The sequence below is a fragment of the Gigantopelta aegis genome, chromosome 3 (genome assembly GCF_016097555.1).
Source record: "Gigantopelta aegis isolate Gae_Host chromosome 3, Gae_host_genome, whole genome shotgun sequence".
In the NCBI taxonomy this organism is placed as follows: domain Eukaryota; kingdom Metazoa; phylum Mollusca; class Gastropoda; order Neomphalida; family Peltospiridae; genus Gigantopelta; species Gigantopelta aegis.
This window is the reverse complement of record NC_054701.1, coordinates 63,525,781-63,549,286: the sequence shown is the minus strand read 5'-3', so window position 1 is coordinate 63,549,286 and position 23,506 is coordinate 63,525,781. Positions and strand designations below refer to the sequence as shown.

Genomic DNA, 23,506 nt, shown 5'->3' with positions numbered 1-23,506 from the left:
TATATGGCTCATTACTTAAAAAGTAGCCAATTGAAAAATAATTATGAGCCAAATAGTGAAATTTACAGCTACTTTGTAGACAAATTAGCAATTGGCTACCGTAATTATCTCTGACACAATACTGGGGCTAGGTATTCAGTAAAATGACATATTTCAAATGCTATGCTCCAAAGATGTGTACATGCTGAGGAAATGACTGAGGTCAGGTCACAAATAGTTTAAAATGTTGGTCTTACATGTATTATGAAACATAAAAATACCAAAACAATTCAAATGATACCATCAACCTGTACCAGAATTCAGGGCTAGCTCTGCCACTCGCCAATTGCAAATTTCTAAAACAATTGGCAAATTTTATTTTAATTTGGCAGGGAATTTTTTTTAATAATTAGTATTTTGTTAAAAAAATAACCAAGTTTCTTCAATTTTTTAAACTTCAATTCAGATAATTTGGCGAAATTTTCTGCATACCCAGAGCTAACCCTGGAATTAATATTTTGTTTAAATCTTAACAACTTTTAGCAATAAAGTTAATACTGCTCACACTGGAAAACCTTTTGACTAAACTATTTTTCAGATATATATAAGAGTACTGGGTATTTCCTTGAAAATTTGAAAATTCCTTGGTTAATTTTTTTAATATTTTATTAGCCAAAGACTAAATGGTGTAGTCATTTAGTGTAAAAATTGGCTAATTTGGGAATAAACAGGGTGAGCCCTGAGAGAATATTAATGGAGTTGTAATGCATTTTTGTTCATTGTTAAAAAATGTATCAGTAAGCCAAAAAGAAAAAAACCATTATGTAAATGCATGAAAGTAAAATGTGATATGAATGATTTGTTACTACATGTAGTGGCACATCCAAGTTAAATGTTTAAAAACAATTTGCTATTTTATCACTAAATACACTGGCATGATATACTGAAACAAAAAAGAAAGAAACTTTAATTGGACTAAATGTGACCCAGCAATGAATTATGGCAGTAACTAGTTATATTTTTTTAAAGATATACTGAACAAAATGTTTGACAATAATATACACTATAAAACATGCCAGTATCGAATGACAAATATGTCCTTGTCTAGATATTACCTAATTGGAAATATTAATATAATATTACTACCAGGGTAAGCCAATTTTGGACAGAATTTTGAAATCTGTAGAAAAATATTCCTGTAGATATCATATGTGATAGACAACATTAATAAGTAATTTAAATGTCTACCCGGTATATGTTTTTTCAAACATTTATGTAGGGATTTAAAACTGTTTCTTAAAAATCTAAGATGCCCATGGCCATTTTATTAGTTTATAAAATGAAGGGTTTTTTTGTGTGTCAAGTTTACATTAATCGAGGCAGATACTGTTTGGTGAAATTAGAATCCAGGCAGGTAGTGCTTGGTGAAATTAGAATCCAGGCAGGTATTCTTTGGTGAAATTAGAATCCAGGCAGGTATTGCTTGGTGAAATTAGAATCCAGGCAGGTATTGTTTGGTGAAATTAGAATCCAGGCAGGTATTGGCACTATTGCTTGGTCAAATTGGAATCCAGGCAGGTATTGCTTGGTGAAACTAGAATCCAGGCAGGTATTGCTTGGTGAAATTAGAATCCAGGCAGGTATTGCTTGGTCAAATTGGAATCCAGGCAGGTATTGCTTGGTGAAATTAGGCAGGTATTGGCACTATTGCTTGGTCAAATTGGAATCCAGGCAGGTATTGCTTGGTGAAACTAGAATCCAGGCAGGTATTGCTTGGTGAAATTAGAATCCAGGCAGGTATTGCTTGGTCAAATTGGAATCCAGGCAGGTATTGCTTGGTGAAATTAGAATCCAGGCAGGTATTGCTTGGTAAAATTAGAATCCAGGCAACTATTGCTTGGTGAAATTAGAATCCAGGCAGGTATTGGCACTATTGCTTGGTGAAATTGTAATACAGGCAGGTATTATTATGAAAAACTAACAATTAGGAAGGTATTGCTAGGTGAAGCTAGAATCCAGGCAGATCACTTTGTGTTTATAATTATTAATATGAAATGGAATGCTACTCCTATTGTACATTTTCTTAATTAAAAAAAAAAACAACAACATATTGCCATGTTGAGCGATATTTACATACACTGCAAACTGAAATGGTGACAGAAAAACTAAACAAATGTACACACATCTGAAATAACAACTTTGAAACATTTACCACAGAATGTATTTTATCATAATTAGCATATCGTCAAATGATGTGATGATTGCTGCAAAATGCTACAGCAGAACCGGATTGTTAACAAGTGATAAAATGATATGACGATCAAGGCAGTTTCTGCAGCAGTTAAAAGATACTGTCAACAGCGATCCTTTCTATCAAACCTAAATCATTATAAGAAATCCTACCTTTTCTGTACAATAACCTACATGCTCTATTTGTATTCCCTTTCTATAAAGGTTACTCCGCCTCATGCTTCTGACTGTTTCCCCCTAGTAAATTTAGGATCATCTTAAAGGTGGGGATGCAGTAAAAGGTGGGGCGAATTGTCGTCTAACTTGATCCAAATCAGAATCAACACTATGCAGTTGGGTATCATTCATTTTACGGTTGCCTTTCAGCATCTAAAGGTTTTTTTTAATCAGAAACAACATTAACTGAAAAATATGAAAAACGCAGTGGAGATGTTGTTCCATTAAATTAAAACAAAAATGATAATTTAAACATTGTTGTTAACACTTGGTTCAATGCAGACACTATACTGATATTCTCCTCCCAAAAAGGCTCCAACTATGAAAATTTTGCCAAGACCTCAAATATGTCAGCCCATCCCTGGATGGCAATACACAGATAAATTCCACTGTCCCATTTTCTCCCCCCCCCCCCCCCCCCCCCCCCCCCCCCCCCCGACGGAACATTTTGTTGCATATCACTTTGCAATTAGCTAGTCATGTTTTAGAGATGGCAAATCAATTCTAAAACATTAGACTGTAGTTTCTAATCAATTTTGTTACTATATTAGCAATTCTTGCTCATGAAAATTTTACAACACAGTATCAGTGATGTTTCCACACTCCATGGAAGCCTTGCTAATCGGTACATAGTCCAGTAACTGATTAACAACTGTCGCTAATGAAAATTTCAAAAACAAAATGTTCCCCAATTACAAGACAGTAATTGGCGATGTTTCTGCACACTCCATGGAAACCTCGCTGATCGGTATCGAGTCCAGCAACAGTTCGGTCTTCAGCATCTGTGGCAGCATCAGTTCTCTGATCCTACAACCGCTGTACCCGAGATGTCTGCGCACAAAAAGACAGCATATATTCTCCAGCGTAGCGACCCCACGGTAACTCTCCCAGCTGGTCACGTCATCGTCGCTCGGGTAAACCGAATACGAATTGTTTTTCCTAGTCCACAGTTTGCAGCACCAGGATTCAGAGGGAACCTTCTGAATGAAGTGACTGTAGCTGAGTTCGTTCTTGAACGTTGGAAGACCGGCTATGTCTTGTGTTACTGTGGCCCCGGACTTGTAGAGGAGGTCACAGACACTCTTGCTGGCTCCGATAAACAGAGCCAGTTCCAGCATGTTTTTGAAATGGTACAGCAGTGGTTCCTGAATGTTTGTAGCCCCGGACATTATCAGCTCCTTCACAAGGTATGGGGAATCTGTTAAATGTAAATTATTGTCATAATTAACACAAATGGAAGCTTACATGTAACTCAGAATTAATCAGTTAAAATAAAATAAAATAATTACTCCTTGATTGTATTTGGTGACTAACAGAATCACATTTTGGAATACAAAAATCCCTAAAAGCACACCAAATCATTTTTGGAATGGGATACCAGGATCACCAAAGTAAATCATATTCCTAATAATACACCTAATTACTTGTAATTTTCATCACGGAAAAGAAAATGCAATTTTAGAATGTTTTTATTTTTTTATTTTTTATTTTTATTTAACGACGCCGCTAGAGCACATTGATTTTTTATCTTATCATCGGCTATTGGACGTCAAACATATGGTCATTCTGACACTATTTTTTAGAGGAAACCCGCTGTCGCCACATAGGCTACTCTTTCTACGACAGGCAGCAAGGGATCTTTTAATTGCGCTTCCCACAGGCAGGATAGCACAAACCATGGCCTTTGCTGAACCAGTTATGGATCACTGGTCGGTGCAAGTGGTTTACACCTACCCATTGAGCCTTGCGGAGCACTCACTCAGGGTTTGGAGTCGGTATCTGGATTAAAAATCCCATGCCTCGACTGGGATCCGAACCCAGTACCTACCAGCCTGTAGACCGATGGCCTGCCACGATGCCACCGAGGCCGGTGCAATTTTAGAAATGCATCTTAGAAATTGCATGCAAAAAGGTTGAAAGTGATATTGTTGTTAAAAAAACTTTTTAAGACATATTTTAATTAGTGATTATACAGATGAAATCTTTTAGAGCTTAAAGACTCCTGAATTTTCTACCATTGTCAGATATTAATACTAAGAGCCTTTTTAACAACTGAAATTATATATTATAATATACATTTTCTTGTTTAGAATATACAAGCTCTTTATGGTCCTCTTAATGTTTGTTGGAACCCAAACTGGATCTTATTTCTCAATACGAAAACAAACACAGTGAAATTTGTCTAAACAGGATCATGCTGGGGACTTCATATTTAGACAGGATCTGGTGTTCACAGGGTCACATTTTTGAATTCAGAAAATTCAGGAATATGAAACTTGACCTGGTTTTACAGGATTCTGGATTCTGGTTTGTTTAGGATTCGGTTCAGACAGGTTTCACTGTATATATATTATGTTGTAAAATTAAAATTAAAATCTCTCAGTCTGTTTATATAAAACCCATACCACTGCTAGTAGCATAAAAGAGTGGAGATCCGCCATCGCTGTTCACCAGGTTGACATTAGCTCCGTGGTTCAGCAGTGTCTGTACGACCTCGATGTTGTTGTAGTAGCATGCCGTCATCAAGGCTGTCTGACCATGGCAGTTCTGGTAGTTCACGTCAATCAGGTTAGAATAACTCAACAGAAGTTCGGCACATTCTGTAACATAAAGACATTGATTATTCAGAATAGCAAGGCTTCTAGAATTTTCAAAAATTAAATCCACTAGTCACGGTTAAAAATCAACTAGCCCTACTTCTGTATGTATCGTACATTTATACATGAACTTGGGAAACAAAAATGGTGACATTTCTGCTTGTGTATTGTGATTTGTTTTTTTACTAGCCGTGGGGCGAAGGTAAACAATTGAAAAAAAAAACCTAACCACTGGCGTCAGGCTAATATATTCTAGAACCCTTGAGAATAATGTTAGTGTTAGTGATAGGGTCTAGATAAAATGTTAGGTATGTACTCTTTTCACCTACATGTATTTATTAATAAAAATCAATAAAAATACATGGAAAAAAGAAGAAGAATCAACCCGTTTTTTTTCTAGGTAAGATTAGTTCCCGGAAGCACACCATTCTTTTTAAGGCCTATGCAGCAATAATCATGGAGGGAAATTCCGTGGTTAAGTAAACCAATAGGTCATTTTTAGAAACTCATTCAAGTGAAACATGTTTGGTATCATTTGAAAGGTTATTATCTCTAGTGTCCAATATTACATTAATCCTTTCTCAGTAGATGTGTTTTAGTCACTTATAATGCAAGTAATGCATCAACCATGAATGCAGCAATATTTTATAAAAATTTCTATTAACACATTTATCAGCATATTTTTTATACATAAGTGAATAAATAAAAATCTTTGTACAGAAATAATCCCAGACATGTCCTTTGTTAATTGACATAATATATAAAAGACAAATTTATATTTCAAGCAGACTTTTATCCATAATATTTACATATGTTACTCGCGTGTACGTCCGACACCAAAATATAAAACTTTTTTAATCTCCACTTCTGCTAACTGGTTGTAAAATGTTACTAACTGAGATGCAATGTTAATTTTATATGGTTGATTAAAAAATATAAAAACAATTACTGAATATGTAACAATTGCCATGCTACTGTGGTGCTGTTATAGTGTACGTCCAACACCATGTACGTCCGACACCATAAAACATGGTTATTTTTTTCAATTTTGAAGCAAAGTATTGACAGTTATGCAATGCCAGTATGGTTTTAAGAGACATTTTTTGTAACTAGAACCAATTATGAATACCAGTATTAATTTGTTTTATCCATATAAGTGGATTAAGAGGAATTTATCAAAGTGTGCAAAAGGCAGCTTCCTGCCAAAAGTGTTGATTATGTTTTAAATGGTAAAAATTATACTTTCAGCTAACTGTTCATCTCCATAACAAAATAACAAACCCAGTAATTTCATTTACTGCCAGAATTATACAAACTGGAACATTTGTAGAGGATCACAACTAACATGGTAAATGTGACGTCACATTTGAGGAAACCACTTTTACATTCATTGGCAGCACTTTACTATTTTGAAATTTTCTAGGTAATTTTCTAGAGATTATGTGTGGAATCAATAAATATGAAGTTACTTATCACAAATAAATGCAAAAATATTAAAATATATCACTTTCACCTTGTTCAGGTCCCTAGTCACTAGGGGTTGCCACAGCTACAGTTACCCCCATCTTATATGCCTTTAATTTTAGGATAATGAAATTTTTCTGTGTTGCTGTAATCTCACAGTCATACATGTAGCTTGTACACTAGTCACAAGGTGGCCACTTTGGCCCCCACCCTACCCCACCCTACCCCACCCCACCCTACCCCACCCCACCCCATGTAGTCATAGGTGTTACCTTGAATTTTTGAATGGTGTTCATCTTAATTTGCACTGAACTAGTTACATTTATGGCTAATATTTAAGAATTCTTTCAAAACAAAGAGAAAAAAAACATGGTCAAGAGGCGGTTCATCCCCCATCCCCTGAACCCCCCTCCTGTGATGCACCTGGTAACTGTTTTTCATTTTCTTCAAACAAAATTATATAAATCCTAGCTCAAACTGTGTTTTTGTTTTTAATATCATCTTGTTTGTGAACTATAATGACTGTTTTACAAAACTTGTAAAGTTGTATCTCACACAAATACGTCCTACCCCAAAAAAAATGTACGTCCGACACCAAGCATGTTTATCTCTATTGTTTTAGTGTGTGATAAAAACACAAAGTTTTTACATCTGATATACAGATAAACATCTATTCTATAGGAATAGGACACAATATTTCTAATATGCCCTCACACATCACAGAGAATTAAACATAACCATGTGTGGGTGAAAAACTGCAGTTTGCGTGCATACATCCGACACCATGCATATTTTCCCCTGGACACCTAAAGCAACATAAGGATGGAATAAAGTTTATATATAATAATGGTGCCCTAGTTGGTTCTTACAATGTATAACAATAAAAAGTTGTGGAACTTTTGGTACATTTATGTAATGCTTGGCTGAAGTGTCTGAAATGTACGTCCGACACCACGGAATTGCCCTGGAGCATTTTATATTGCACACTGCACAACATAAACCAGGTGCATTAGAACGACTGTATTAAATATAATTTGATGAGTTTTAATTTTTTTTTTAACATATTGCACGCCACATGCATGTTTATGCAGCCTCAGTGCATGTATGTTTTGCCACTGGGCTGCAGCAGAGATGGAGAAATGTACCTTTTGTTCTAGCAAACTGCAGTAAAGAAAATCCTTCCGAGCCGAGGGGCAATGGGTCAATGCTGGCTCCAGCCTCCAGTAGAATCTTGGCACAGTGAGCGTTGTTGGTGTCGATGGCTATAGTGAATGCAGTGAAATCATGCAGTAGTATCGAATGTTCAATGTCAGCACCATACTGTAGCAACAGTTTAGTAATATCTGTCAAAGAAAAAATTATATCATTGGAAATGCACTGGTCGATGCCAAAATGCTACGGCTATAAAAAGATTTTCAAGTCCTAAAAATAATGTTAGTTATTCCTTATTATATATGAAATGAAACTGTTGAACTGCTGAATTGTTTAAGTTGAATGAAAGAGGTGTTTGAAAAAAAATTATACATGGAACTAAATATTTAACTAACTTCACAAAAATGTAAAAACATATAAAACACTGGTTAGCTTAGGCACATGGGCTCCCATTTTTCGAGGGACAGACTGATTTTTGCCCGATTTAAATTAAATGCTCGAATATGGACTACAATGTTTATTCATATTATTTGCATTTTACATGGATTACAATTGGGAATAGAATGATGGAAAAAGTAAAGTTTGTTTTATTTAACGACGCCGCTAGAGCACATTGATTTTTTATCTTACCATCGGCTATTGGACGTCAAACATATGGTCATTCTGACACTGTTTTTAGAGGAAACCTGCTGTCGCCACATAGGCTACTCTTTTTACGACAGGCAGCAAGGGATCTTTTATTTGCGCTTCCCACAGGCAGGATAGCACAAACCATGGCCTTTGTTGAACCAGTTATGGATCACTGGTCGGTGCAAGTGGTTTACACCTACCCATTGAGCCTTGCGGAGCACTCACTCAGGGTTTGGAGTCGGTATCTCGACTAAAAATCCCATGCCTCGACTGGGATCCGAACCCAGTACCTACCAGCCTGTAGACCGATGGCCTGCCACGACGCCACCGAGGCCGGTCAGAATGATGGAAATACATGGTGAAAAGGTTTTGGGTCAGCTCATCTTACCCAAAGATCTCTATCATTTCTGCCCGAATGCAACAGTTGCTCCCACACTGGGGGGGGGGGGGGGGGGGGGGGGGGGGGGAGGAGGAGAGTAGATGAACCCTGACCCCTTATCTTGTATGCTTATGCTGGTACAATACGATTATAAATCTTAATCTTCAAATAAGTCGGTTAAAATGTACCTCCACAGAGAAGTGGGTCTGTTCCACCTCGTTTTGCTACAATTGTCAAGGGTGAGTTTTTGATCCAGTCATTGGTGTTTACATCAGCATTTCCTGAAATAAATACCAAATAAAAGTTAAGACAATTCCATAGAATTTTTTTTTTTTTTTAAATTCAAATGCGGTTTTGAAAAACAGAACAGAAATATTAAATGTGTTCTTACACACCCGTTGGTGAGAACATCATTTGTTATTTCTGATAACACATACTTGTGAACACATGTACGTTTGATAACAATTTCACAACATACGAATGGCTGCTCCTAGGTGATGACCTGATCACCAATGCTATACCATCCAATGAAAAAATAAAGAGCACAATCAAAATCGATTACACTGTGACGTATAGTTAACCTGACAATCATTTGTTTGTGATGCATAATTTAGCTGTAAGGGCTGTAAATAACTTTTAGTCGAAAAAGATGTTAAAATTTGCAAAAAACCTGGTTTTTGAGGATATGTAAGAAATAGAATACTACTATTCGTGACCGTTATCTTACAACTCTTTGTTAAAAAACGTATCCAACTCATTGTAAGATAAATGGTATCTAACGGCCACTCATGCAGTATTCTCATACTAATTCTCAATACAAACCTTTAAGCAAAGCTTCAACTACTTCAAGAGAGCAATGTTCAGCAGCATAAAGAATGGGATTTTCCTTGTTCCCACGACGATACTCGGAAATAGTCCGGGACGGTTCTGGTATATTGGGGTCGGCATTAGCCGCAAGCAGTAGTTCTACCATTTCCACGTTATTCTTTTTCACAGCTTCAAGGAGTGGAGTCTTACCTAAAACAGCAAAATTAGACAGGTTAATATCAAAGGTAATCACTCCCACGAAGAATGGTATCACTACATGTTGTACATGTAAACGGTCAATATACCTATAATTATGAAAGGAATGATCATCTTTAAAGCACATTTTTTAAATATTGCGATTTGGTGTCTAACATGGTTACAGCAACATTATATAATCTATAATGTGTCATAAAGTGTTAAAAACAATTGAGCTACCACCATATACATGTATATACATGGTAGGGCTACGACCCCAGTATTCGACCAATTAAGAAAGGATTATAACATGATTGTTTTATTGGCATTTGCTAATATTTGTTTTTCTTGGTACATACAATGTACTTACTGGCAATGCTATTCATGAAATAGACTCAAGTTTTGTTCATGCAGTATATGCCGACTAGAGTAGGTTTGAGTGCCACAAGGAACAGTATGCAGTATTCGACCAGATGACCCAGTATTCGACCACTTTCTAATTACCTAATAAAACTAAACTTTGAAGTTAATTTTATGGTAAATGCAACATATATCAAACAACTAAATCCAAAAACTGTTGATTTTAACAACTGTAACACATATTCATGCTTTTACACATGCACGCGCGTTTATACACATTCACACACACACATATACTTTCTGATGAACAGTCTCTTTGGTCCTATCTCAATTGACAAATAATATTAGACTGAAAATAAAATAACATATAATTGTGTAAGTTCTGATAACCAGCACCAAAAGACATAAAAGTAGTACATTTGTGGCTCTTGAGAGTTTATTTTGGGAATGTATCCTCAAGATTTTCTATTGGTCGAATACTGGGGCAACCCTCTCTATCATATGTCATTATTTGACCATGTGGTCACGTGATGGAAATTATAATGACTGAGGTCACATTGCATTGCCAGCTCTGTTTGATTATAAATAACAACATTAAAGACATTTTCAAAGATTTCAAATGGATTAAAAGTATTGCAAATGTTCACGGAATGTTGGATGGTGTAATAGCATGCTATAAAAATGGCTGACGTTCATAATATCACATGATTCACAATAGCCAATGAATATATAGTACATTCATTCACAGGGCTAGCTCTGGCACTCGCCAAATTCGCCAATTGTGAATTTTAAAAATAATTGCCGAATTTTATTTTAATTTGGCGAATAAATTTTATGTAATAATTGTTATTTTATTAGAAAATAACTGTGTTTTTGCAATTTTTGAAGTTTAAATAGATGATTTGGCAAATTTTTCTGCTCACCCACAGCTTGCTCTGATTCACATGGCTATCGTCTGCTATTGCGTTTCCGGAAGAAAGAATGTTCACCCTGTCCCATATTTTCAAAATACTTTGGGAAAATCTATATACTATTCAATTTAAACGAGTACATTGTAATTAATTAAATACACTGGTCGAATACTGGGTACTAGTTGAATATTGGGGTCACTGCCCTACATGTAGTCTACTCCTATACTAATTAACAGCTAGGGATCTTTTGTATGTATTTTCTCACAGACATTATAGCATATAATGGACAGGGACACTCATAAAAGCTGATATTATCTTAAAGCTGAAACATCTATATACCATATGTCATTTTACACACACACACACACACACACAAAACTGAAATCAGATTTTTTTTTAAATTACATTAATGTGAAATTACACATAATATTTTGTGTGTGACCTGCACATAAACATCATAATTACATCAAATCACTAGTTAGTAGTACTGAGACTTACCAGAACTAAAATTTGGATCTTCTCCAACACTTAAAAGAAACCTGACAATGTCGTGTGATAGGTTCCTTGAAGCACAGTGTAGCAGGTATTTCCTTGCAGTCAAATTACACCTTCTTGTGCATTTGTGGTTTAGCAAAAGCTTCAGAACTTCCAGGTTTCCAAAACGACACGCAACATGCATCGGAGACACACCAGAAGCAGTTATCAGACACGGCGACAGGTTTCTCTTTTTCATCTCTCTCAGGAGCAGTTTCACCGTGTCCGGATTGCCAACAAAACAAGCAAAATGAAACGGCGTTCGACCTTGCGAGTCTGTGACACACGGGTTCATGCCATGTTCCAGCAGAGTTTCAATAATTCCAACGTAATTCTCTTCTATTGCACACATGAACGGCGATCTTGCAACTTGCTGCTGATTACCGAAGAACTCATTGTAAAACTCGCTGCCTCTATGCATCAGAAGTTTCACCACTTCTGAATTGCCTTTTACACACGCCATCTGCAGAGCAGCACCGGTGGAGTCAAGCTTGCACACGGATTCGTGATCAAGCAACAACGTGATGTTTTCGAGAATCCCGAACGACACGACAAGCGTCAAAACGGAAACGTCCTGAACCTCCGATATACCCTCAACCTCTGGCCGTTGGTCGCCGTTCTCCTGATTGTCACTCTCAATGCACCTCGCTAACCTGTCGAGGTCGCTGATGTTGCAAGTAGGCAGTTCGGCCCCCGAGTTCAAGAGAACCTCGAGCACCAGTTTGTCACGGGTGATAATGGCGAGGTGTATCAAGGACACGCCGTGCTTGGTGATGTTGATCACGTCCGTCAGGGTCTGTCTGCAGTGCTTCGTCTCGTCCAGGAGGTCTTTCAGCGCTGCAACGTTTCTGTGTTTCACCGCCTCCCACAACAGATCACCGATCTCCATGACTTTCACACTGAAATGAAGGAAGGAAATGTTTGATTTAACAATGCACTCGACACATTTTATTTAGTATATGGCGTCGGACATATGGTTAAGGACCACACAGATATTGAGAGAGGAAACCCGCTGTCACTATTTCATGGGCTACTCTTTCGATTAGCAGGAAGGGTTCTTTTATATGCACACTGAAATAAATTCATAGTTACCATGTAGTAGAAGTAAAACAATAACCATCTTCAATGCATATTTTTGCAATACATTGTCAAATTCCAATTTACAATCATCACCTATTAAGCAATTTTATATGTCAAAACACTTGTGGGATCAAGAATGTCCCTGTATGTGGATACTGCTGATGATGAATAAATCAATGTGATCTAGTGATATCGTTAAACAAAACAAACTTCTTCTTTTTTTAAGTTCCACATCCAGTAACATTCTGTTAAATTTCCTCCAAAAACACTAACAAAAGCACCCTTGTTGAAAAGAAATTTTACACCTAAAATCACAAAACATGCACTGATAATGAATTAGGTAATATGATTATGAACATTATGTTTGTTTTCTTGAGAAAACAAAATGTTTTAAATACAATAAACTGACAAATATTTTTAAACTTTGTTGCGGAGAGTGAGCAGGGTATTTATAAGGAAGACTTGCCACAGCAGTGAGTTCCAAGTGGAATTTGCCATACCAATTTGGCCCTAATCTGATCTGAAAAACAGAGTTATTAAAGTGTGTTTGGCCCTTGTACAGTAGCGGTAATTGCATATTATTGCATACAGAAACCATATATCCAATACTTATAATAGATTAAATCCTGTATAAACAAAGAGACAAGACTTGACAAATCGGTAATGACTGTCGTCTACATTAGTTTTGTCTATATTTGGTTAAAAGTCACATGACTGACACTCTTATGGGCCAGGGGGGTGGGTGAGGGGGTGATGTATGGAAGGCTGTTTGTGTCAGATTCACAATTGTTATTGAGAAACAACATAAGTCGATTTTTCTTCTTTTTTCAGCCACTTATAAAAGTTGTTAGTGCTCACAAGAAAACCATTTTCCTATATTCATGAAAATTTGTTGTCTACTTGGAAAGCCGTTAAAAGTCGCATGACTGTTTACAAAGCATCTGAAAAAAATCCAATCCTCAAGTTCATGACAGATGTGGTCTTCCATACATTCCACGTTCGTGACGTTCACATGGGACGGATTTTGATGGTGTTAAAAAAATTACAAATATTCACTTCCTGGTAGGAATTTTACATTCATTGACAACAAAGGTAAGTAATTACACAAATATTATTATTATTTTACTTTGTTAATAGGATGGAATTCAATAGGTTCAGGATATATGCCCAAAATAATCACACCCAAATTAAATACAAACAAGCTGACCTCAAAATATTTCACCTCAAAATCACTGAAATGTTAAGTTTAAATAAAATAAAATAAGATAAAATACATTTCTGAATATTGACAACTCTACAGCAGCTGTCTGTGTGTTAATGACAGTACAAAACTAAAACGACCTTCCTGCACTTAAAAAAGAAAAAAATCCCCGTTGTACCAAAATTAGTGAAATCTAAAGCACTGAATACTATCACATTTTAAAGAAAATGTTCAACTGTTTTACTTAAAATTTATTACAAGGAATAGTACTTAGTATTTGATAACGAAATGTTACAATTTGGATGTAGTGCATGATTCAGAATCTTTCCAAATGAATGCAAAATATAACATAATATGAATTGTACCCAATAAATGTTTACTTCACCTATTTTTATCAAACTTTTCCCCTTGGGTCTGAACAGGGAGAAGACATTTCTACTTTTTCAATCCCAGCCTGCAAAATGAAGCATTCTTTTACAGAAAATCTGCTAAAGTTGCTGAGTTATAATTAGCAGTACTGTAGTGAGAAGTCAAAGCAGCCATAATAGTTTGGACCTATAATCCAATTTCAAAAACAAAATTACACAACAGATATCAAGAAACTGACTTGTATCTTGTCTGTCCATTGATTAACGTTGGCACCAGATTGCATCAGACTACTGGTAAAAAATGGTGAGTTCACCTGTTAAAGTGACAGACACTAGTCTTTAAACAGTATAACATATTTTTCACTATTAAAAGGCAGCTTTTTTTATAATTTTATAATAATTAAAGGTTTCATTTTCCAGGACTTTTAAGCACTATTGTGGTTCATTTTCCTGGACTTTGTTGTTTTTTTTTAACCTTTTTCCTATATTCATGAAAATTTGTTGTCTACTTGGAAAGCCGTTAAAAGTCGCATGACTGTTTACAAAGCATCTGAAAAAAATCCAATCCTCAAGTTCATGACAGATGTGGTCTTCCATACATTCCACGTTCGTGACGTTCACATGGGACGGATTTTGATGGTGTTAAAAAAATTACAAATATTCACTTCCTGGTAGGAATTTTACATTCATTGACAACAAAGGTAAGTAATTACACAAATATTATTATTATTTTACTTTGTTAATAGGATGGAATTCAATAGGTTCAGGATATATGCCCAAAATAATCACACCCAAATTAAATACAAACAAGCTGACCTCAAAATATTTCACCTCAAAATCACTGAAATGTTAAGTTTAAATAAAATAAAATAAGATAAAATACATTTCTGAATATTGACAACTCTACAGCAGCTGTCTGTGTGTTAATGACAGTACAAAACTAAAACGACCTTCCTGCACTTAAAAAAGAAAAAAATCCCCGTTGTACCAAAATTAGTGAAATCTAAAGCACTGAATACTATCACATTTTTAAAGAAAATGTTCAACTGTTTTACTTAAAATTTATTACAAGGAATAGTACTTAGTATTTGATAACGAAATGTTACAATTTGGATGTAGTGCATGATTCAGAATCTTTCCAAATGAATGCAAAATATAACATAATATGAATTGTACCCAATAAATGTTTACTTCACCTATTTTTATCAAACTTTTCCCCTTGGGTCTGAACAGGGAGAAGACATTTCTACTTTTTCAATCCCAGCCTGCAAAATGAAGCATTCTTTTACAGAAAATCTGCTAAAGTTGCTGAGTTATAATTAGCAGTACTGTAGTGAGAAGTCAAAGCAGCCATAATAGTTTGGACCTATAATCCAATTTCAAAAACAAAATTACACAACAAATATCAAGAAACTGACTTGTATCTTGTCTGTCCATTGATTTACGTTGGCACCAGATTGCATCAGACTACTGGTAAAAAATGGTGAGTTCACCTGTTAAAGTGACAGACACTAGTCTTTAAACAGTATAACATATTTTTCACTATTAAAAGGCAGCTTTTTTTTATAATTTTATAATAATTAAAGGTTTCATTTTCCAGGACTTTTAAGTACTATTGTGGTTCATTTTCCTGGACTTTTTTTTTTTTTTTTTAACCTTTTTCTAGGAGTCTGAATAAATTACCTGGAAAGGAATGTTTGTTTGGGGTTTTTTTTACAATTATCATATAGAGGATTTCATACTTTTATTAACTTATGCTGATAAATTATGATATCACAAGACACAAGGGGGTATTCTTTTTTTATCTTTCATTATCATTCTTTGCGACAATTGTAAACAATGTCAGTAATGTGGGTTGAATATCACTTTATTTGGCAGCGGTAGACTCATTAACTAGTAGAATGTCAGTTACATGACGTCACAAATGATAGGTTTAGTGCTTCAACATACAGTAACGTAACAAAAGAAGCGATATTTCCTAAGAAGAATATCAAAGGAGATGTCACAAATTATAGTGCTAGCGATATCTCCTACAAAAGCCTTTAATGGATGATAAACATGTTTCATTTCCATTAATCATTAGTGACATCGTGTCTCCCCCCAACCATGTGAAATATACCGGAATTATACCCGTTTCCATGAGTAACTAAATGTCAAACACATTTATTGATAGCATAAAAATAATATCTTGAAGTGTAGTCTTGTTTTCAACAATTTACCTCACAAAGTAACAAAATTAACTGGCATTATGTTTTTTATAAATATGTTTGTTTAGTTAATTGGCATCTTCGTGGACTTGCCTTGACATGTGGCTACATACCGTTTGATGTGTATTCAGTCACCGTTTAGGACTGGAGATGACACTGACAGGAATATATGTCAACTACATAACTACTGCTGCATTTTCACTACCTTTGCATGACAAAAGCAGTACTTGATTTGTTGGAAGGCGCTGGTTAAAGCTATCTACTGAATCTATTATCACTGACATTATTTTCAAACTCAAATGTCAGACACAACACTGTTGACAGCTACATGTATATTATAATATTCAACCAATGGCAGTCGACCTCATTTTAATTACCATTTAGCTTGGAACCACACTTCAAACATGATTATTTATTATATATATTTTTAGATGGTATTTCCCTGTATAAACATCAGACTTCAGCTTGTAAGTTTAACTGTTATACAACTCCATTTTTAGACTAGGGTCTGCATGTGCCTTTAAATATTGTGCAACTAAATGTGATCTGGCCAATTTGGTCGCCAAAACTCTGACTTTTAATTCAAAGCAGTGAATCTGACATCAAACTCATTTGACCGCACATGTATCAGACTGGGCAGAAGTCACTTCTACTACTTTTTTCAATTCTAAATTAGGGCCCGTCATGTCAGATGATTTATAGTCCGTCCCATCATTTTATAAAAAAAAATAACAATTGTAAATAATTTCAGTTTGGTTTGATGAAAGAAGAAAAGTAAAAGTGTTTTTGAAATTATTTTAAATAAATACTATTTTTGTATGAAATTTACAAATCAATCTGACTAAAAATAAATAACTTTTATAGTATGAAAAAAGGAGTTCCCTCTGGGACAGACTATATACTAGTCTATAGTTGGACGTTGACGATATCATTATATCATAGTCTAGTTCACCAAGGTAAACATCTATGGTCCGTTTTTTTACATTTTGACATTTATTGGAGTTACGGCACAGCAATAAACATCACAATAATAAATATCTTGATGAACTACCATCGACGTTCCAAACTGCGTTCACCTAACGACAAAAACATGTATCAATTAACGTAAAAAATCAACAATCTGGATGTAAAATAAATCCATTCTAGTAAATTAGTAAACACGCTCTGGTAAACAGGAAAGAGTGCAACGTTTCTAACTGTGTTCAGGCGCATGCGTTTGCAAAAAGTATCATAATGTGCAGTTCATGTGCGGTTCATCATTTTCCATTTTTAAGGCCACTACATGAAAAAATACATGTTTCTTATCTATGCACAGTTGACGAACACTATTAAACTATTTTTTTAAAAGGAAAAATTCAATGTGTCAAGCATTCTGGTCTGGTCCGTGTTTTATCAACACACATTGCAAACATTTGATGTCAATACTGATAGGCATTACGTTTAAATACTAGTGAATAGTTTGTAAAAAATTAAAATTTTAATGAACTGATTCATAATTAACACAATTTATACACTCAAAATTATTTACAATATTGTTATGAATGGATTATGAATACTATTCACTAAAGTAGAGGCACAAAAATGTAGCATACCTTTTCCAAATCGAATATAATAATTGAAAACAATTTCTAACAACAGGGGTCTTAAAAATCGTAAAAATTAAATGCTTTGGCCTTGTTGATCTGGCACGTGAGAGGTCATGTGACACACACCGAATGTTAATTCATCTTTCTCCATTTTAAGTCAATTTCTATGAGTTATGTGGACCCGATATCGGCAATTTTAAGGAATAAACAAAAATGACTTTGTAAAATTAATGGTTTTAAGGGTTTGTAAAGTTTTGTATTTAGATATCCTGGCGTCATATGTTTTCGATACGATAAGCAAAAAATTAAAATATAATAAAAACAATACTTCGTACATATACAATACTACTTTACCTTTCTCAAGTCACATTAGTTTATTGTGAAAAACAGTGATAATTTCCCATGAACACCAAATTTAAAATTTTCCTCCAAACACACTAGCTGCTAAGTCGTACAGGTGTTTCCGCTATATTTTCACAAACGTCATATGATTTCGATAGTTTCATTGGCTGTCTATTTTTGTCCTTTTTATGGCAGTGAAGGGTCTATACTCCATGCAATAATTTACATCAAAATCTTCTTTTGAAAATAAAATCATATAATGTTTGTAACTTATAAAAAATATTGAATAATCTTCAGACCAATAGACAGTGTTCACTTAAAACATATTTACATTATGTTTTCGTCATAGGCTAATGTCTAATCCTCTTGTTATACGTATCAACGACACCTAAATTCAGACTGTCACCTTAAGTACTCTGACAGAGATACAGAACTATATATTTTCAAAAAATCTAATTCCACCAAACCACCTTTATTTGTAGTAAATGTAAATGCACATGTAAACATGCTCCCACCAGAAATTACCGGAAAAATATTTGCTGTGAATGACATAAGAGGTAACCCAACCAGCCTTCCATAAATTTTATTGTTCAGTGTAATGATCACGTGGTATATCGTCGAACTTTGGCAGGTCAGATGTCAGTGTTGCAGACGATAACTTTGCAGGGATTTGTGATACCTGGATTTCACTATGTGAAGCATTTCATTAGTACCAAAATATTGCATTACGAAAAACTGATAACATGCACACTATTTATGATATTATAATTAAAACATAAAGTTGGCAGCTTGACTTGAAGCATTTTTAATATTGTGAGGTAAAAGACACTTTGTTGTTTATGTTTAGGCTGATAGTGACGTAATATCTCGTGATACATGCAGTTACAAACAAAGTATCGAAAACATATGTCGATCGAAATTGTATGAGTCTACTACTATGACAGTACGATACTTACTTTTCTGAACTTTATTGTTTATGAAAATGTTCCTGAACTGTGAAGAAAAATCTCATAAATGAACGACATGCCGGTGACAACAGATCGGGTTTTGATTGCGCGAACCATGCATGAGAAAACAAAGTGAACGGAATTTGAAGCATAACGCAGTTAGGGATGTTGACAATATATCATAGTCATGTCACCATTGTTACATTTTAACTTTAAAATCTAAGACAAACAACAAAAATAATAATAATAAATGTAAATAAATTATCCAAATCGCTATTATTTTTTTTTTGAAATCAGAGAATAATAAAGTAAAACAAATTAAGGAACCGTACTCAGTTGCTGTTAACAATGACCCACTCACACAGTCCGTTTTTAGCACGAAGTCAGGTTGGTCAACTTGGTGCGCATCCCATCTGTATGTAAATTCCTTTGAACGTTTGACAATTCATTTTAACTGACAAAAACACTAGTTGGATTATTTACTGCTAACATAAGCAATCATGTTAATAAAAAGTGACATTTAATTTTATCCACAAAATAAATTTTTAGAACTTCCCGAACCGGTTCTTTTACACTTAATGCAAAGGAAAAAAGGCCAGTCGATGGTATTATCTAAAATACGATCTTTGTGGGTGCTTTTAAAACGCGGATCACAAATTACAACTAAGATTCAGAGAAAAATAAAGTTGTTTGTCCATAAAATATTCTTAAAATTTTATTTTCTTCATATTGTAGCATGTAAACATCAATTTCATTTAATAAAACTATTTGGCAGGCAAATATGTTACTCTGTCGCCAAGTTTCATCTCTGTACTGTAACGTGACGTTAAAGGGACATTCCTGAGTTTGCTTCAATTTTTAAGATGTTATCGACTAACAGAGACTTTTTAACGATTGTAATTAAAAATTAAAAATAAAAATTTCTGCATAATATATTGGTGGCTGTATATTAAACGTGTTTCTGGTCGTTCTAATATTTGTACTAGGTTAAATTTCATTTTATTTCCTAAAATATATTTTTTCGTACGTACGAAATTATTTGAAGACAAAATCCAGTTTGGGCTTCTTACAAATATTAACACGACTAGAAACACATTAAATATACAGACATTGATATTCTAAACAAGATAAAATATTTAATATATAAGTTTAGTCGTAGAAATATTTTATTAGTCGAAAACATCTTACAATGTAGTAAACTCAGGAATGTCCCTTTAATTTGCCAATTTGCCAAATTGCTACTAAAGATTTCACGAGTCAGCTGTTGCCATTCATTGAGTGAACTGTTTCTGGTACGGACACTGTCTCAGAGGAAGATGTTGGGGATCAAAACTGCAGTCGCCACTAAATTCATTGTTGCCATTCATTTAGTATAGGACTTAATTCCGTCAAAAGGCATTTCATAAAGTTTCTGTAAACCTCATGAATATCTAAAGACAATTTATCGAACAAACAGGTCGGGCACTCTCGGAAACACCAATGTTGAGTTGTTCTGGGTCTTTGATGAGTACGTCTAAAACACAGAAATATTGGTCGTACATATGTGTGTCCTGCCATCACCAAATTATGTCACTGTACATATGGTCCTCAATAGTGCTCACATGGCACACTAACCCGAGTACTCCGACATTTGGACAAGGCTAAATTTCTGTCCAATTGAATGTCCGTGTAGCTCTCTACAGTCAGAGTACTCGGGCTAATCGCACTAACGAGCTACTCTCGATTCACTAATGTCAAAACCTATACTAGCTCTGGAACTTTCTTTTTGACCGACCGTTCAAAATTGCGCCCAATTTCCTCAACCAAATTTGCGCACTTTTTCTCTTTGGCATAATACTTTGCGCCATTCAAAATTCCATAGCATCATCACCCCCACCCCCGCCTGCTACCGACCTTGGCCGGGCTGCTGGTGCTCCCTTGCACCTGTCAGTTCAGGCGATCCCCCCCCCCCCCCCCCACACACACACACACACACCTTTCCTGTCCAGGACGGAGGAGCCGGCCGAGGTCGGCTCTTGCGCCCAGGACAGGCGTGCGCTACAACAGCTTGTTCTGAATGTGCACGTAAAGCCCTATGACCTGACCTGACCTAATCGCACACCACTTAAAATCAGAACACGCATTGCATCGAGGTTATGCTTATCGGTCATCATTTTAAAGCTGTGTTCCCATTCATCAACGTCTTAAACGTTTCAAAACCGTTTTGAAAATGTTTTAACGACTTACAATGTTTGGTCGTTCCTTTTCAGTGCTATTATAACGTTTGTGAAAACATTTCAACCAAGAAGCGTCTGAAATTTTTTTTCACACCGTTTCATTTAAAACGGATAGCCTGGAACACTTTAAATAGGTATTGCATATGAACTTTTAACTAAGGCGTTTGCATCTTGGAATCAAATATGACGTAATTACTTAAATGTATTGAGTGCGAACGTTAAAACGCTTTCAAAACAATATAAAAAGGCTAGTGGGAACAACTAGTGGTAACAGCTAATCGATATTGATTTTTAACAAATCATGAAACAGTTTGGCGACGTTTTAGAAGTGGTTTTACTAGAGGGAGTTCCCTAGCTAGTGGAAACAGCTAGTGGATATTGATTAAAACATTATTTTTTTTATGAAACAGTTCGGGGACTTTTTAATAGTGGTTTTATGATACATTCAGGCAGATTGTTAATGCTGACGAGGAGTTAATTTTGGTTATGAAATCTGTGATAATCAATTTTCTTCTCTCTTTTTGTGCGCGTGTGTGGCCAACACACAAGAATTCCATTAGATATTGTGCATTACCCCTTTGCCATCGACTGGATGGTAAAATAAGGCCTCAGTAAGTGTAAGCTTTTCAACATGACCTTTATATTGTGGAGTTAGACCTATGCACTCTCCTTTTGGTATCTATGAATCACAGAAGTAAACTACAAGTAAATCTACATTAACTTAGTTGACTTTGAAGGAGTGACGGAATGTTTTATTTCACGACATACTCAACACATTTTCAATTCGGTTATATGGCATCGGACATATATGATTAAGGACCACACAGATAATGAGATGAAACACGATGGATACCTTTTCCGATTAGCAGCAAGGGGTCTTTTATATATGAATGAATGAATGTGTAACGACACACCCCAGCACAAACAAACATTCAGATTGGTTAGGCATCTTTTTATATGCATCACCCCACAGACAGGTTAATACATACCACATCCTTTGTTACACCAGTTGTGGAGCACTGGCTGGAACGAGAAATAGCCCAAATGGGCCCACCAACGAGAATCGATCCTAGGCTGACCGTTCATGAGGTTAGTGCTTTATCATTGGGCTATGTCCTTCCCCTAGTTAACTTTGAATACACATGCATATTTGAATTAAATATTTTTGCGGATCGCCTTATATGGGCCATGTATTGTACGAGTAGGCATGTTTGCGGCGGATGGGGGATGGGGATTGGAGAAGAGTGTTAAAATAATGTTTAAACTTATATGGAACTGCTTAATAACATTTTCAGTTGAATCATTTTGCTGTTATTTTGTTCAGGAATTAAATTACCTAGTATTGCTATTCATTTTACCAATTTGTTTCTTTTTTCTTTTAAGAATGACATTCATATGTGCTTCAATTTTTTTTCATAAAGTATTGATGCAACATCTCATTTCAAAAGAAATACTTTAATCGACGGTAATTGATTTTTTTTTTTTTTTTTACTGCATCGAAACTATCTCAAGATTTCTCTTTTAAAAATATTGTTTGCACATGAAAAAAAGAAGTGTCAGATTAAATTAATTATTTAAAGCCATTAAAAAACTAAACATGTCAACTTCTAGAAAACCTTTCAAATTTAGTTAGGGATAAAACGTTTTGATGATGTATATTTTGTTATTAATTTGTAATCAGTTTACAATCATGTTACGGTACTGACAAAATGAGCGTGTGACCTAGTTTCGACTAGGTCATTTAGACCCCCGATTTATTATTTTATTTTAAAGAAAAATGCGCTGCTAACACTGACATATGATCCCCATGTGTTTATTTTACCAGGTTATCCAATAATTTAAACAAAAATAGCGACTTATTATTTTTGAAAGTAAAAATCTGAATCTGGGACGCATACGGCAATTATAAATCACTGCAAGCGCAATTAATGGCTGTAAATAGGCTTATGTTGGAAAACAAGCTTAAAGGGACAGACCCTAGTTTTTAAACACTACGGCATAGTTTTCACCTAGACTCTGGTTTCAACGAAAAAATGGACACTAAGTTCGGCTAATTTACAAACCTGTAACACATTTGAATACAAC

At 35.1% G+C, this 23,506-nt stretch overlaps 1 protein-coding gene across 3 annotated transcripts; it reads right to left on the bottom strand.

The window, feature by feature from the left end:
- Nucleotides 1-2,089: 2,089 nt before the first annotated feature.
- LOC121368413 (serine/threonine-protein phosphatase 6 regulatory ankyrin repeat subunit A-like) lies at nt 2,090-21,572 on the bottom strand. 3 transcript variants are annotated; one of them, XM_041493136.1, is made up of 7 exons: nt 21,432-21,572; nt 11,439-12,373; nt 9,490-9,684; nt 8,856-8,948; nt 7,652-7,849; nt 4,851-5,045; nt 2,090-3,643 (listed from the first exon to the last, which is right to left on the bottom strand). In XM_041493136.1, exons 2-7 carry the CDS (start codon nt 12,361-12,363, stop codon nt 3,138-3,140), a joined length of 2,112 nt encoding a protein of 703 aa, XP_041349070.1. In that variant the 5' UTR covers nt 12,364-12,373; nt 21,432-21,572; the 3' UTR covers nt 2,090-3,137. The 3 variants fall into 3 exon arrangements, with proteins under 3 accessions (XP_041349070.1, XP_041349069.1, XP_041349067.1); XM_041493135.1 differs by lacking the exon at nt 21,432-21,572 and adding an exon at nt 19,538-19,758; XM_041493133.1 differs by lacking the exon at nt 21,432-21,572 and adding an exon at nt 19,567-19,758.
- Nucleotides 21,573-23,506: the final 1,934 nt, after the last annotated feature.